This window comes from Pipistrellus hanaki (assembly GCF_964339955.1).
Source record: "Pipistrellus hanaki genome assembly, chromosome: 12".
Taxonomy (NCBI): domain Eukaryota; kingdom Metazoa; phylum Chordata; class Mammalia; order Chiroptera; family Vespertilionidae; genus Pipistrellus; species Pipistrellus hanaki.
Window position 1 is genome coordinate 47,815,034 of NC_140514.1, and position 17,897 is coordinate 47,832,930.

The 17,897-nt window shown below is 43.6% G+C and overlaps 1 protein-coding gene across 1 annotated transcript; it reads right to left on the minus strand.

Moving 5' to 3' along the window:
• Positions 1–7,752: 7,752 nt before the first annotated feature.
• LOC311630934 (uncharacterized protein) lies at positions 7,753–17,252 on the minus strand. The gene is made up of 3 exons (XM_084900552.1): positions 16,582–17,252; positions 11,850–11,884; positions 7,753–8,484 (listed from the first exon to the last, which is right to left on the minus strand). The coding sequence occupies exons 1-3, from the start codon at positions 16,787–16,789 to the stop codon at positions 7,828–7,830; spliced, it is 900 nt and encodes a 299-aa protein (XP_084756678.1). The 5' UTR covers positions 16,790–17,252; the 3' UTR covers positions 7,753–7,827.
• Between the last annotated feature and the right edge of the window lie 645 nt (positions 17,253–17,897).

The window sequence follows — 17,897 nt, forward strand, 5'->3', positions numbered from 1 at the left end:
AAAGCCAATAAGAAACCAATGGGAATTTGCAGCAAAGAAAGTAAGAGTTTATTTTCAGGAAGTGGTCCAGGCCCAGACACAGGCTAGCTCTTGCTCAAAGATCTGGCTCCACAATGGCTTCCCAGGGTGGGTTCTATGGGGAAAATCACTAATGATGGTGACTAAGGAAGTTAGGGTCGTGGTAGTCTACTGGTTGGTCTGTGCTAGGGGAGGGGGTAGTTGATCAGTGCACCTGGTTCTAGTGTCAGCCATGATGTGGCTTCAAGGTCTGGTTTCACCGCTTTTTTGGGCCTGGAGCTGAAACACAACTGAAGCCTGGATGTTACCTTTACTTTGACTGGAACTCTTATCTCTGTAGTCAGCAGACCCAAGGCTTTGCTCCTAAGATTACTTGATGCTGATCAGAACCTCATTGTCCTGAGGCTTAATGCTTGAGGGAGAGGTCATGCAAGAAGAAGTAGGCAGGTGAGTCAGGGTGAGGAAGCCAGTTTGAACCAAAAGAAAAGATAGGAGGAAAGGTCCTAATAAAGAAATAAAGTTTCTATGCCCTTACACAAGAACCTTCACCAAGTCCAGGTGACTTAAATGTAAGTCCTAGAGTAAAAGCTACGTAAAACAGTTATCACTGAATGTCTTTAAAACACTCCAAATGGAATAAGTGCCAGAGGCCTGAAGGCTATGCGAGTGAAACAAATGGTCCACGTAGAAGTTGGGAGGGGAAGGCCTTGGTAGACATGACACCTTCAGGCTCAAACATGGATAGAAGGTTGTATCACCCCAGGCTACTATAACACTACTCCATGGTTTAAACAATAGACAGTTTTGAAGGGAGAAGTCCAAGATCAAGGCGTTGGCTAATTTCTGTTGAGGACACTCTTTCTGGCTTTAGACAGCCACCTTCTCACTGTATCCTCACATGGCAGAGAGAGAGAAGGAAGAGAGGAGCCACAACCATTGATTCCCTAATGCAAATATTTCTCTCTTCTCCGCCCGTCCAGCGCAGCTAGAGAGTGGTCCAGTTCCTGAATAGGGGTGGCTGGGGATTGAAAAAATGAAAGAAAGAGACAGACACAGAGATAGAAGGAAAAAGCAGGGGCCAGGTGGGACCAGTATCCTCTGACAGGGACAAGGACCGGGACCCAGAGCCAACACAGTGTGTTTATTTTATACAGCAAAAAACAGGAAGTTTCACTAAAAGTCAAAACACAGGAGATTATTCAAATTCTTGGGTGGGCCTAGGTTGTATTCATTTCTGGTGCTTGGCTGGATTTAAATACAAAACCACCCCCTGGCACCTGGACTGAAGGTCAAGCTGATAACACTCCTGCCTTTTGGCAAAGCATGTTTCCAGGACATGGCTTTGGCAGTGCCACTGGATTCAGCTGACAATAACTAAAGAAATGCCCATGTGCCTTCCCAGGCGCTCTCTACACCTTAACAAGGCATGAGATGCTGAGATTGAATACTCAGAGGAGAACTGATCTCCGACTGGGCCAGTTTAGACTGCTTACTCGTTTTAAGAGACCAGGAAAACAGTCAGGCACTCCCTACCACAGCACATGGGCATGTGTCATGTGGTCAAGCATGAGGCCAAAATGAAGGGACTGGAGTAACTGTCAGAAAACTAAGCTTGGAGCCAAAGGCAGGAGGACAGTGGGCAGGCTAAGATCAGAGGCAGCAGGTGGGGCTTGGTGATTTCCCTGACAGCCACACTGAGGGAAGAGCTGTCTGCTAAAAAAAAAAAAAATGTGGTCCTAGGGCCTGGCTGGCATGGCATTGTGGTTGAGCACTGGTCTGTTGAACTAGGAGGTTGTGGTTCGATTTCTGCTCAGGGCACATGCCCAGGTTGTGGGCTCGATCCCAGTGTGGAGCATGTAGGAGGCAGCAAATCAATTATTCTCTCTCTCTAACTCTCCCCGTCTCCCTTTCTCTCTGAAATCAATAAAAAGTATATTGAAAACAAAAAAGAATGTGGTCCTAGGGGAAAGGGCTGGGAGGGTCAGGAGTCTGACTCTACTTGGGGACCCAAACCCCCAGCCCCCCAGCCAGGACTCCCATGTTGGTCTCTCTGAGCTCAGGACACCATCAATGGTCACTCGTGAATGACCTGAGGCCCTGGGACTATTAGCATTAGCTTGTTTGCTGGATATAGGTTCTCTACAAATGCAGCATTTGATAGATATCCTGACCAATGCCCGATTTTCAGGAAGAAAATGAAGTCATTAGTGGAATTTCTAGGTTCAGGAAAGCCATTTTTTACTATACTCCTATGTCACCCACTTCTAGAATCTCACCTTCAGTTCCAACGTTATTTTTAGGGTAGAGTTCCTAGGCATTCGGCAACAATATCAAGCATAGACTCAAGAGCTGGGAGGTTGGGAGGGAGGGAGTCAAAGAAGATAGATTAAGGGAAGAACATTTCTCGCCTTCAACTATTTTAAAAGAGTTTATGGCGGCAGTTTGTGAAACTGGCGGGAAAAGAGATTTTGACATCCACCAAGTGATAGATCCTCCCTTCCTCCAACTGATGGACGGAGACTGACGTAAACTCCACCTGCAGCAGAACATTCCTGAGCACTGAGCCACCGATCAGCACCTGCCAAATACCCTAAGCCCCTGATTCCTAAGTTCCTAGGTCCCTAATCATATGCCTTACATGAGTGCCCTAAACCCCGTCCCCTCTCTTTCCTCCCCTTAAAAGGTGCCTGCACCCGACCCTCGCTCTCTTTCTCCTCTGGAAAGCAGCCGAGGGCCGGGTGCAGGCCTGTGTCCTGGTATTCCCTCTGTGTCCAGCCCCCCTCTGTTTCATCTTTCACCAAATAAAACCTGCCTGATGATGAAAAGGGTCACAGAAGCCATACCTTTCCTATAACCGAAGTGAACGGAGATGAGGAGACCACCTTTCGGGCCCATTCCTGACTTGTGTGTCTGGCAGAGCTACTGGGTCTTCATTCTGTTCTCTGTAATAGCACTCCTCACGTTTAATATGCAATGAACCATCTGGCAATTATTACATTGCAGACTAATTCAAGAGCTGGGGGGAAGATCTGAGACTCTGCATGTCTAACAAGCTCCCAGGGTTACCAACACTGTGCCCCTGCGTGCCTTTTATTCCTGCTCCACAGCCCCCACCTTCCCTCCATCCCTCTCTTTCTGTAGGTTACACCCAGGAGGCTTCAGAAACTGCTTCCAGTGGTGAGCACTGAGGGGCCTTCAGAAGCCCCCCTACCGCACTAGGGGTGAAAGCCACCGCCCCTTGCCCACTTCTCCAGGCCCACACTGCCTCTTGCCCCTCTGCTAAGGCATCTGCCTCATTTCCAAGGGCCGGGGAGGAGGGTCAGGGGCACAGGCTAGGGAGTCACTGCAATGCGACTCAACTGTGAATCACCTCCGTGTGGTCAGCTGGTGTTGGGTCCAAGCTCCTTCGCTAGGGACGGGACCTCCTTGGATGCTGGGAATTGGGCAAAGACACAAGTTAACAGTCCATCGGGGAGTGCCCTCCCTGTCCAGCTCCCAAACGGCGACTGATCTGTAGTCGTTGTTGCAAGGAGGGATGTGTTGCCATGGAGGCTAACTCTTCCATTTCGGTCAGAGGCAGCTGCAAGTTATCTGCACCATCATTCCACAACCTTGGGAGCCACACCGGGATCAGCTCCCCTGGACTCTGCCGGCTTTGTTTTCCTCATTCTCTGAGTTCTTTCCAGCTGCCTGACGCTGGTCTTTGGGGATCTGGGGTAACAATGCCTTCTCCCATACCAACGGCGTTACCTTGAGCTGCTCCCAAGCCTCCAGGGGTGAAGACATCAGGACCACCTCTATCTGATACCATAGTCCAGTTGGAGGCCAACAGGACAGAGAGGACTCTTACACCAGAATCCTGTTCCGGACGCTAGCTGTTGGGTCCAAGCTCCTTGGGCACCGGGAATTGGGCAAAGACACAAGCAGCCACAGGTCAATGGGGGCATGCTTTATTCAAACAAAGCAGCCAGCCACCGGCTGTTCAGTAGCACATTTTATACTACCTCAGACAAAAGAGGCTTCTTGCAAAGGAGTGACATTTGTGTTACATGACCTAGTTACGTACTATAAAGGTGCACAGTGCTGACACTACAGCTGCTGTGTCATTGCCTTTGCACATGCGTGTGGCAAATGGGCCTTTAACATCTGGCGTGCTCTGGCCAGGATCCCCACAGCTGGACACAGAGAAATGGCCTCTGGATGTTAGTTGGGTGGATGGGTAGAAGAAAATGAGTTAACAATTGAATTGAAATAATAAGGTGAGGCTATAAACTGTATCCTTCAAAGCTACATAGATTCCAAATTGTTCCCTCCTTCACCTGGCGCATGTGATGGTCTGATGTTCACCCTGTGATTCTGGAATGAGGCCACAGGACCATCAGCCATCACCATCTCTCCAGTGAGATGGCCACTGGTCTAGGGCTATGGCCCCAGGTCCTGTCCCCTATTTCCACCCCAGGCCTGACCCCGTGTGGACTCTCCTCTCCCTCTCCTGCTGCCACCACAGGACCACCCCTGCCCCGCTCCTCCCTCAACTTCACCCCCATCAATCTACCCTACATGGAGGATGTGTGGCCTCGAGGCTTCTGGAAATTCAACACCCCTGAGAAGTTCTTACAGCGCCTGGTGATTCTAACTTCCCACATGCATCCAGTGGAAATGCATGAAGGTCATCCAAATGCGAACAAGCAAAGGCTATTTACCCAGAAATTGCTACGGGAAGGGAGATGGCTACCGTCACTTGGTTAGTTAGTTGCCAAAGCAAGCAGAGAAGTGGGAAAGCTTTAGGGAGAGAAAGGGGGAAGCTTCGGTGTGCCCTGGGGGAGGCTGCAGGCATGGGGAGCCCATAGGTGGGCTCACTGAGAGCAGGGCACCTTTGTGATTGGTTAGGGGCACGTACAGGCTTTCTGCTTGTGGCTCTAGATTGGAACAAGGGGACAGAAATTGGAAGGGCTGTCCCTTCTCAAGCAAGTCCTGGTCATTTTGTGTCAGTTGCTACAGGAGTTTGTTGTCTTCCTGGAGTGGTTACTGCAGATAGAGGGTCAGAGTTCTGTTTTTAAAGATGGTTTGTCTATTGTCTGTTTTTGTTAACAAAATTAATTTTAGACTGTAATTAATAATTTTAATTTTTTAAAAAAACAAAAACATTTATTTAAGCCCTAGCTGTTTTGGCTTAGTGTATAGAACATCAACCTGTGGACTCAAGGGTCCCAGGTTCAATTCCAAACAAGGGCACATGCCCAGGTTGTGGGCTCGGTCCCCAGTAGGGAGCATGCAAGAGGCAGCCAATCAATGATTCCCTCTCATAATTGATTTTTCTGTCTCTCTCTTCCTCTTCCTTCCTCTCTGAAATCAATAAAAATATATCTTTTAAAAAAACATTTAAGAAAAAAGGATCTGGAGGCTAGAGATACTAGTAGATTCATGCAGCAACCTAGATTGTGGTCCAGAGGAAAACAAGAAAAGGGAGGGCTTATCAAAGCAAAAAGCACAACGTGTAATTATTTCCTGCAAAAGGAGGGTCAAAGGGAGGGTTGCGGGCTGGGGAACAGGAGCCTGGTCAGTTTCAATATACGAAGGTGTAAAACCGCAAGGCAGGGGTTAGGGCCAGTGTCCAGGCGACAGGATGTTTATGGCTGCAGACTTGAGCTGAGTTTAGCAGCAAGTTAGCAACTTAATAGCAGCCCTGAGAACTGAGGCATTAGGAGGAGGAGGCCCGCTTCCCCAGTACCTCCCACCTTTGTGCCACTCTGTCAGCAATGCCTGCTCCCTTTTACTTTTTCTCTGAAACACTTTGAAGCCAACTTCTCAGTCCTGTTTGACTGGGCAGATGGATCCATCCTCCTGACTTGGATTTGGTGGGTCCATAGGCAATAGCTTTCCAGAGCCAATGCCCCAGGCTCCCCACTCAATGGCCCCGCAGGCAGTCCTTCCTTTCCTCTCCTCCTCCGGTCTCCCTAAAAGGCTTAGTAAAATATTGGATCCAGGGGGAGAAAAAAGAATACATTACACACAAGCATTTCAGGGGGAGGTGACAGTAAAAACACGTGTCCTCACGTGACACTTCAATCAACAGTTACAGCAGGTTCTGGAGGAGAGCCCTTCCGGATGGCAACAGAAAACCACCCATCATTGCCAAGACCGGTTTTGCTCAGTGGATAGAGCATCGGCCTGCAGACTGAAGAGTCCCGGGTTCGATTCTGGTCAAGGGCATGTACCTAGGTTGCAGGCACATCCCCAGTAGGGGGTGTGCAAGAGGAAGCTGATCGATGATCCTCTCTCATGGATATTTCTAACTCTCTATCACTCTCTCTTCCTCTCTGTAAAAAATCAATAAAATATATTTTAAAAAAAAAACAAAACAAAAAAACGCCCGTCACAAAGAGGTGGAGAGATTAGGTAATAAATGTTGTTCCTGAGTTAAAATTTGCTTAAATTTGTTTTTTACTGCTGGAGTCACGACAGTCTCTTCAATAAATGCTGGGAAATTTGATCAGATACATACAAAAAAAAAAATGAAACTAGATGACCAACTTACACCATACACAAAAACAAACTCAAAATGATGAAAGGATTTAAATGTAAGGCGGGAAGCCATAAAGATCTTAAAAGACTCCATACACAGCAAAATATCAGACATATATCATGGCAATATCTTTACCGACACAGCTCCTAGGGCAATGGAAACTAAGGAGAAAATAAGTAAATGAGATTACATCAAAATAAAAAGCTTCTGCACAGCAAAAGAAACCATCAACAAAACAACAAGAAAGCCCACAGTATGGGAGGACATATTTGCCAACGATATTCCCAATAAAGGTTTAATCTCCAAAATTTACAGGGAACTCATACAACTTAACAAAAGGAAGATAAATGATTCAATCGAAGAATGGGTAAAGGACCTAAGTAGGCACTTTTCGAAAGAGGACATACAGAAAGCCGAGAGACACATGAAAACATGCTCAAAGTCACTAATCATCCAAAGGATGCAAATCAAAACAACAATGAGATACCATGTCACACCTGTCAAAATATCTATCATCAACAAATCAACAAATGACAAGTGCTGGTGAGGATGCGGAGAAAAAGGAACCCTTGTGTACTGCTGGTAGGAATGCAGACTGGTGCAGCCACTGTGGAGAACAGTATGGAGTTTCCTCAAGAGTTAAAAATGGAACTCCCGTTTGACCCAGTAATCCCACTTCTAGGACTATATCCCACGAAACCAGAAACACCAATCAGAAAAGATATGTGCACCCCTTTGTTCATAGCAGCACAATTTACCATAGCTAAGATTTAGAAACAGCCTAAGTGCCCATCAGTAGATGAGTGGATTAAAAAACTGTGGTTCATCTACAGTATGGAATATTATGCTGCTATAAAAAAGAAGCGACTTTTACCATTTGCAACAGCATGGATGGACCTGGAGAGCATTGTGCTAAGTGAAATAAGCAAGTCAGAGAAAGATAAATATCACATGATCTCACTCATATGTGGGATATAACTATCAACATAAACTGATGAACAAAAATAGATCCAGGGACAAGGTGGCATTGAACAGACAGTCCAACCTCAGGGAGAAGGCAGGGGAGGGAGGTTAGAGATCAACCAAAGGACTTGTATGCATGCATAATAGCATGATCAATGGACACAGACACTGGGGTGGTGGGGGCTTACTCTCACAGGTGGGAATGGGGGGGGTGATTAATCAGGGGGGAAAAAAGAGACATGTAATACTTTAAACAATTTGTCTTTTACTGTAATGTTTTATGCATCACTGGCTGGGCTCGAGGGGCCACGAGCTTGGTCTCATCCGGAAGGAAGGAAGGACGTTTCAGTGGTCCCATGGCAAACACAATTCATGTTCTTCCGAACACTTCTCACCAACTTTTTCAGTTCTATGAGGGTTATCAGTAATTCCCCCAGAGATTTTATTACATTTTCATTACAATCTATGAAGACTTTCAGGGTCTGCGTGTCTCCTTCCAAAACATCTGTGCTTTTCCTTGGCTCCAGCTCTCCATCCAACTGCTTCTGTTCAGGTCTACACTGAGGTAGCAGCTTGTTCGTGGTCTTGCAACTTTGACCCAGATCCTCATTGTAGCAGAAAGGAACTGGCGGCTGGTAAGGACGTACAGGTCGAACAGAGCTTATGGGGGTCTTTGGTATAAAGGTCTTTGGAGGCTCCAGGGGCCCCCCTGTGATGCTGGTGTCTAGCGTGCTATGGTAGGGGCGGGGCACCATTGCGGGGGCGGGTGTCAGCTGCCTCAGCTTGCTGTCTTCATGCTTGCCAAAGGGGGTGATCCAGTAAGATGGCACAGATGTGACTTTCCTTGGTTTCCTTAGGTTTTCGAAAAACTCATGGTTGGCCTGCTCATCAATGCATGTCTGGCTATCGGCATGCCTGCTGGGTGGGGGGTTCCTTGGTATTTCCCGTGCATGCCTGTCGTGCTCACTGTTCTTAGTCTGCACAAGGAAAGAAAGGGGATACTTAGTAGACTTAAGGTTCAATGGCAAAGACCAGGAAAATAATTATATCTAGAAGCCTAGCAAGTCACAACACAAGCTGTTCTCCCAAAGGTCAAGTGACCCTATTGAAATTCTGCCCCCTGCCTCATTGTAACCCATTAAGAAATAAAGTTGAAGTTTAATTGTTTCTCTCTCACTTTTTCACAGGACAAGTTTTGGATATTAAAATTTTAATGACCCTAATTAACTTTAAAATTTACAACACTTCATGCTTGAATGAAAACTGCTCCATCCATGTTGTGCATAAATGGGGCACAAGGCACGGTGGGTGGTTTCAATAGAATTCTTAATCAAGGCTTTAGGGGAGGGGAAATGCTAAGTATAGGAGTAACAAAATATATGCTTTGAATTAATATTATCCTGTATAATAAAGAGGTAATATGCAAATTGATCCTCACACCCTCGCACAAGATGGCCACTCCCATGTGCCCACGTGGTAAAAGATGGCCACCACAAGATAGCTGGCATGGGAGGGTAGTTGTGGGCAATCAGGCCAGCAGGGGAGGGCATTTAGGGGTGACCAGGTTGGCAGGAGAGGGCAGTTAGGTGTTGATCTGGCTGTCAGGGGGGTGGTTAGGTGGTGATTAGGTTAGAAGGCAGAAGCAGTTAGGGGCAATCAGGCAAGCAGGCAGGAAGACAAGCGGTTGGGAGCCAACAGTCCTGGATTGTGAGATGGATGTCCCAGATTAGAGACGGTGAAGGCTGAGCTGAGGGACACACACACACACACACACACACACACACTGCACAAATTTCCTGCACAGGGCCTCTAGTTAATTATGTTAAATTAAGACTTTAAACTTCTTTTTTTTTAATTGTTTTCTTTAAATAAATCTATATTGTTCATATTATTACAAATGTTCCTCATTTTTTTTCCCTCCATTGCTTCCCTCCACCAGGTAAACTTCTATTTACATTTTACACATATGTTCCAAATGTGTGTTAAACATGGAGGACCGACCACAAACCCATTTCCTTTTCTCTTCCTTTTAGAAATACCTCATTAGAGTTAAAGACAAATAAAAGGTAACTCATGATACAGGATAAACAGGGGATGATGTTTAGCATTTGAAAGCTGACAACTAGGTAAAGGAGTGGTCATGCATGACCTGGCAGAACACAGGAAGCACAACGTTGGTGCCCATAAAGAGTGGCATGGAGGGGAAGAAGAAAGCCAGTTTATCTGACAGAACCAAGGCCAGTTCAGAAATCAGAGGCTTGGCTCCAAACTCTTGCAGTGATGCCTGTCAGTTAATACAAGTCCTGCTCACTCCCAGTGCTTCCAATTAGATCTATGGGACGGCCAGAGAACATTACACATCTAAGGAGAGCCAACTACTAAGGGATCAAAACAGGAAGGATACAATTAATGGGAGTGATGAAATTCAGAAGCAAAAGAAAACTTTAAAAATTATTCTTACTCGACCTCAGAAAGACAAAAAAAAATTGCATTTGGGAAATAGCCAAATACAAGAAGAATGAGAGAGTATAAAAGAACTCTCTAAATTAAAAATATAGGCAAGACAAAGAATTCCATAGGAGGGTTGGAGCATAAGTCAAAATCTATAGAAGTAGAAAAAGACAAAATAAAAAACAGGAGGGGTGGGAAATTAGATATCTGTGTAGGAACACTGTTCTGAAAATTCCAACTTCTGAGTAATAAGAATCACTAGACAAATAAGTAGAAAAATAGCAAAAACAACAAAACAATTAACTGAAAGAAGAAAAGATATGCAGACTTGATTGTCAAAATAAAAAGAAAAGGTGCATACCAAATTATATTATACAATTACAAAATCTCAGCGACAGAGAAGGTACTAAAAGCTTCCAAAGTAGAAAGATTTGGGGTGAAAATCACAAAAATTGGTAATATACAATGCATCAGAAAATGTCAACAGATTTAAGAGCAACACTGTAAATGAGCAACACTGTAAATGTCTTAACCAAAAAAAAAGAAGTTTCAACCTAAAATTCTATATTCTATAAAATAGGATCTATAAAAATGTCTGCTCCTGTCCCATTTCCCAGGGAAATGTGCTCCAGTAAACAAGGGTTATAACAAGACAGAAGGAAACACAGAATCTAGTGCATAGGAGAGCAGTTCTGTGAGATCCCAGATGACTTCGAGGAGACATGCCAGGAAAATAGGCACAGAGCAGGCTTAGGGAAAACCAGTCTGTAAAAGAGGAGGATAACAAAGACTGGGAAGGAGCCGAAACCGGTTTGGCTCAGTGGTAGAGCGTCGGTCTGCGGACTGAAAGGTCCCAGGTTCGATTCTGGTCAAGGGCATGTACATTGGTTGCAGGCACATCCCCAGTAGGGGGTGTGCAAGAGGCAGCTGGTCGATGTTTCTCTCTCATTGACGTTTCTAGCTCTCTGTCCCTCTCTCCTCCTCTCTGTAAAAAATCAATAAAATATATTTTAAAAAAACAAAGACTGGGAAGGATGTTTCCAAGAAAATTTGAAATAGATGCGTTTAGTAGATGGAAAATTTTTTTATAGGCATGTGGCAAATGTCAACATTTGAAGAAAAAATAGCTATTTGAAACAAGAAAGTGCATATAGTAAGGAAATTAATTACACTCACACACACTCACACACACAATTGCTAAATATTAAATTAATATAGCATAAATGTAGTATTTTTGTCTAATAGTCATACTTTTGTTTGATTACTAGATTGTTAGGCACAAAAATTTGTTTTTTAAAGCAGGAAGACCAGCCTAATGCTTATGCGAGATCATGTTGACTAGAAAAATGAGGATTAAATCATCCTGGAGAAGTGTAGAAGTGCTAGGTTTAGCAATATTTGAGAAAAAGAATGAAGGTTATATAAGGAACAGGCACAGTCACAGTCATGGGACTATATGGCTCACCGGTGAAAAGTATTTGCACAGTCATAGGAATGTAACATGGATTCTGACTCAATAAAACTGTGCTACATGTTGAGGGAACAGAAGGAGGGAAGACCGACGTGGAGTGAGAAAGCTAAGTTTTCACCTGCTGGGACGGGAAGTCAACAGACAGTGCTGAAAATCAAGTTAGCTCTTATACTTTTGTTAAAAAATAAAATTTTAAAATTAAGTTTTTAAAACATGTTATTGAAATTTAACCTGAGTGTCAAAAAACTTTTTAAAACAGGCCTTACTAAGCCAAAGACGTTCCTGAAGACATATATTTGAACATTTGAAAGAAGAGATTTAGGAAATCAAAATAACAGGTCCATTGTATTTTTTAGGAATCATGGCAGACAGCTTTTAAACTGAACCATTAATTTCTTAACTTTTCCACTGTTTACATACATGAATTACACCATCAGTCTTCCTCTTCTCTTGCTCTAAGAATAGAAAAGAATTAATTTATTAATTCTGATACAAATGACATAGAAAAAAGAAGCCTTGCTGACTATCTGAAAGATTGATTACTAACATTCAAAATGAGATAAAATTTTATTCCACTTTTATAATATCCAACAACAAGGATCATTTAAATTACCTGGAAAAATGATGCCCATAAAGTAAGATCTAAAAACTTAGTTTTACTTTTTGACCAAAGATATATTCTTTATTAGGTACAAATGAAAGAATATCCACATTCAGAGGAAAATGGCAAAGCACATTAGACCAGGAGAGAACTTACCAAATAGAAAAGCTTACCTCTTGCATATCAGGACCTCGGTAATTGTGTCTAATCCTACCTTTGTACCCACCTCCATTGAATCACTAACAGGTGACAGCTCTCAGAACCAGCTTCTGTCCAGGCAATAATCCCTGGATGCACCAGCATCATTGGCCACATCCTTAACTACTTATTGGTACTCAACTAAAATACCTGCCTACAAAAATAACTGGGTTTCAACTTCACTGAAAAGTAACCTATTTAAATTTGAATTTAATCAGTATGTGATAACATATCTACATAGAACCTTTGAACATATCTACAGCATTTTGCTCTCACAAAGGCTAGGAGAAGAAGAAAAGAGTGTCCAGGACTGTACTTTGTTCCACATACTCCTATAATGTGGGCCTGGCCTCCTGGGCACACATAAGCAAAATGACAATTGCGTGGGAGAAGATATTTGCCAATGTTGCATCTGGTAATGGGTTGATTTCCAAAATACATAAGGAACTCATACAACTTAATAAAGGGCTTTCTAATTTAATTCCATTGTGATCAGATATGATTCTGTCTACAGTTTTAGTCCTTTTCAATTTATCGAAGATTGTTTTACAGTTTACACTGTTGCTCACATCTTCCAGGCTTTATTTTCTGTCTTCTTGTATCAGTTATTGGTGATGTGCTATAATATACTCAAATAAAACTGTGGATTGTATATTTATTCATTTAATATTTTTGTTTCAGAATGAGCCCAATCCCTATCCCTATCCCCTGTTCAACTCTAACCCTAACCCTAGAAATAGACCTAAACTTATTAATAACTTTATAACTAACCATACTCATAGCCCTAGGCTTAATCATTGCCCTATCTATTCCACATTTCTAACCCTAGAACCTAAACCTAGTCACAACACTAACCCTAGTCCAAACCCTAGCCATAACCATAATCCAACCCTAACCCTAACCCTAAATCTAACTCATGTCTCCAGGATAATCCCTTGAAGTGGGATTTCTTGATGAATGCATCAGCAATTTTTGTGAGGTTATGCCAATGTTCCCTTCATAGGGTCTAACCATTTTGCATTTCCCCAACAATATATGAAAGTAACTGTTTCTTCACAACCTTACCAAAAAAAATCTGTAAAATTTACGGATCTTCACCCAATAGGAAAATAAATAGTTAAATATATATATATATATATATATATATATATATATATATATATATATACACACACACACACACACACACACATGTTTCAGACAGGAAGAAAGAGGGAAAGATAGAAACATCAATGATGAGAGAGAATCCTTGACTTAATCAAGTCAGTCATTGCTTGATTTGATCCCTGCAACCCAGTCAAGTGCTCTGACTGGTAATTAAATTGAGATATCCTGGTTCATAGGTCAATGCTCCTCTGTCCAGGGTATTCTTGGCTTTAAATGAAAGTCACCAGAGCAAACTCATTGAAATACATCAACTTGTTTATCTATTAAAGTCATACGTTTTCATGACTTCCATTTTTATTCTTATTCATTATAATGAATTTATAGGATTGAGAGGTAGGTATTGCTTCTGAGTTGTATACAAGAATTTTGAATGGAAATCATTAAAACTGGAGTAAGTTAAGATGGGACCACTTTATGGAGAAACCATAACCTATGAGCTGAATTCTAAAGAGCTGTGCAAGCACCACAGCAACTGAATTTGTCATGCTTGTCACCTATAGTTCAGCCTCTTCTGTCAGTAGCTGAGTTATACTGTCATTTCATCAGCAATGTAGGGGGAGTATACCTGGGCCTCATTTGTAATTAGAAGGGTCAAATGACATACACATTAAAGTGAATTGTAAATCTTAAAGAATTTTATAAAGGACCTATTTTGGTCTCTACCACTATTATCTACTAACTAGGGACCAGTTCACAAAATTCGTCAAGAGTAGGCCTTCCTTCTCCGGGCTGTCAGCACCAGCTTCCCTCTAGTACCCAGATTCCGGGCTTCCCTCTAGCCGCCAGCAGGCACCTAAGACCAGGACTTCCCTCACAGCCCCAGATTCATCCGGAAGGTTGTCTGGAAGGATGTCTAGTCAAATTAGCATATTATGCTTTTATTATTATAGACTAGATGCCCAATGCATGAAGATTCCTGCAAGAATGGGCCTTCCTTCCCCTGGCTGCCAGCATCACCTTTGCTCCAGCCTGGAGCTGCCTTTTGGCCTTCCCATGCTGCCCAGAGGCCTGCCCCCAGCCACTTGGCACATGTGTATGCAAATTAACCCCGCATCTTTGTTGGATTAATTTGCATACTCACTTATGATTGGCTGGTGAGCATCACAAAGGTACACTCAATTTGTATCTTTCTCTTTTATTAGTGTAGATTAAAATAGATACCACCCATTTACTCACAGGCTTACCATAGAGTACCAAGCAGAGCAAAAGTTTTTACAAATAATTATTTGCTTTTTGTATAAAACTAAAATTCATTAATTCACATAATTTGCTCATTTTTTGCACACTATTTGAATATTGTGAAAAAAAAAGTATTTCCCAATTACAAAGCCATGTTCACCATCTGGGTAAATCCATAGCACAATTAATATAACTTTTAATACAACTAAGAGCTTAATAAAATTCAAGTGTAAATAAAATAAAAACTATAGGACATTTCATCTATGAAAAATAAAATATGGCATTAATTTTTTTCAAAAACATTTTTGTTGATTGATTGAGAGAGGGAGAGAGAGAGAGAAAGAGAGAAAGAGAGAGAGAAACATCAATAAGAGAGAAACATCCACCAGCTGCCTCCAGCATGCTGCCTACTAGATGGAGCCTACAACCCAGGCATGTTGCTTTGACCAGGAAGTGAAGCAGCGACCTCTCAGTGCACACAATGATGCTCAACCAACTGAGCCACACAGGCCAGGGCTAATCTGGCATTTAAATGAAACTAATGGACAAATGGGGTTTTAACATCTTTATCATAGAATGTTTTCTACTTCAAAGAACACAGTATTCATTAGCCACTTTGTTACCCAGATTTACTTTAAATCAACCATTTCTCTCTTTTCCCTTTCTCCTCCCTCTTTCTGCCCTCCTCTTCCCTTCCTCCTGCCCCCCATTTTAGTCCTTAGAACTTTCATCTCAACAGTCTGAAGGTTGAACAGGATTCTATTGGCAGAAAGGGAGCGGGCACAGGGAGCCACAGAGACAAGCATTCTTGTGCAGGATCCGGCATCTTAATTCCCAAAACTTTATATTATAGATAATATTTGTTTGTCTTTAATTTTTTTTTAATTATTAACCAACAAACAGTCTCATGAACCACCAACCTCTCCTTTAAAAGAGGAAAGACTGTTAAGTAGCTAAATTAGGACAGCCATTTGTGTAAAAGTGGCGGTTTTGAAGTAATCAGAACGCCATGGGTCCTCCTTTGGATAAAAATATTAAACAAACAAAAACTATTCTCTGCAGCGCTGGCAGTAACAGTTCACACTGTGCACTTATTGTATGTTTTTCTTCCCACAATTTTCTTTCCTTCTGTGTTCAAATTATAGTTGGAAGAAATAAGGCAGCTTCTATCTGGGAAACTGAAAACAGCTCACTTAACACCAAATAACTCTCCCACGTCTGACTCTATTTTGAATTCAAAGAACCAATCCAAAATTGTTTCTGTGTGAAATGTCCTGAGTATCAACTACCATAACAAGTGGGAACAAGGGTACCACCAAGCTCTTACCTGGTTCCTTCATGCAGGTACCATCGGGATAAGTAAAAGCATGAATAAATAATGGATTCTCAATATTAGGGTGTTAAAGTTTTCATTGAGAAAGGAAGAAGCTATACCCAAAAGTCTTTGCAAAGTCTCATGAAGACTAACTAGAGCTCTAAACAAGAATGGCTGAGCCAAAACCGGTTTGGCTCAGTGGATAGAGCGTCGGCCTGAGGACTCAAGGGTCCCTGGTTTGATTCTGATCGGGGGCATGTACCTTGGTTGCAGGCACATCCCCAATGTGGGGTGTTGCAGGAGGCAGCTGATCGATGTCTCTCTCTCATTGATGTTTCTGACTCTCTGTCTCTCTCCCTTCCTCTCTGTAAAAGATCAATAAAATATATTTTTTTAAAAAAGAAAGAAAAAAGAATGGCTGAGGTCTGGGTGTCTCAGACAAGTTTGAAAAATTAGGGAAAGACCTGGGCATTCAGATAGTGCAGAAAGAAAGACACTGGTTAGGTGCCACGGGGAAAGAATAGGGTTGGGGGTTCCAGGCACAGCCAGCCTCGGTCCCTGGTGTCCAGCCCTAAAAAACGTCAGCTCCAGGCAAGGAGGAGCCTGAGGCTCTAGATCTCTCCCAGGGGACCAGGGGAACAAGAAAATCCAGAGGTCCACCTAAGAGTGGACAGCGCCCACCGCCTCCTTACCTTTGGGCGTCTTTGGTTCAACGAGGTGCTGCAGGCCGTGTAGCTCACTGCCTCCCCGACCCAACTTGGGTGAGGGTGCTCCTGCCACCTTGTTTCTAATCCTCTCCTCAGAAACCTCAGACTTGTCCTCTGTCTCTGTTGGAACTGAGCTCCGGCCCAGCTTGGGGCTGGGAATGGGATTGAGGCAAGAGCTCAATGTGTTCCCCATGGTGTGCCTCCACTTCTTCCGTCACCACATTTACTTGTCCCCCCAAACTACCCCGCTTTCAGCAGTCCAGCCCTCCAAACAATGACACTGCTGGTGGGGGTAGCCCTGGGGCTGCACTCTTCAAGCAAGCCCAAACTGACTCCCCGAATTCCCTGGATGCTGGGCACAGGGCCCCAGAAGGGTTCAGGGCTCCCCTCCCCCCACAAACTTCCCTCTGCTGCCCTGCTACTGCTTGAGTTGACTAGTCTGTGAGGGTGGCAACCAGCCAGACTTATGGGAAAGAGGTGGGAAAAGACCAGCGCTGGGAACTCCAACCGCTTCAGGAAGAGATCATCGCCAAAGCTCCTGCCTCTGCAGCCGCCTCTCAACTGAAGACCATTCTGATGGCGGGCGCCACCAACCAGAACATCTCTGATCCAACTTAAGGCCGGCTGGTTGCTCCCCCTTTCTCCTCTCTTATGATGATTTCTATTTCCGTCTTACACCCAAGTCACCAATCTTTGGCTCCATCCACCCCATCTCAAGCCTTGCTGATACCAACTGCCAACTTGTTCCAACTGCCAACTGCCAACTGCCAACATTCCACTGCACTCCCCTTTCTTGCTCTCTCTCCCTCCTTTCCTTTTGTCACCCTTTCTCTCTCCCCCACTTCCTCATTCCAGACTTCTCCTAGGGAATGGGAAAATGAAAGCCTCCTCTGATACCTGCAAATAAAATGTCAGGGAAGGGGACAATCTCTATTAATCAAACATGGGAACAAAGTTAATGGTTACTCCAGCCAATTTGGAAACCTCCTCCCTTCCTATCAAATCACAGGTTATGGCTGCATGAGCAATAATGTAGGTCAGTGTTGGCCAAACTTGGACCAGCACGCTCCTCTCAGAAGGCTTTTCTTAGCTACCAACCCCTCTTATGTTACTGAGGGGTCCTCTCTCATGGAAAGAGCCCACATCAGTAACTTCCTCTAAGAATGCATGTGCTCATTTTTGCCTCCTACTTGCTCTTTCCATGTCCTCACAGCCCCCTACCCAAGGCCTATTGACCCTACCAACATTTACTTATCATTCTTCTCTAGCTGCCTTTTGATTATTATTATTATTTATTGGAA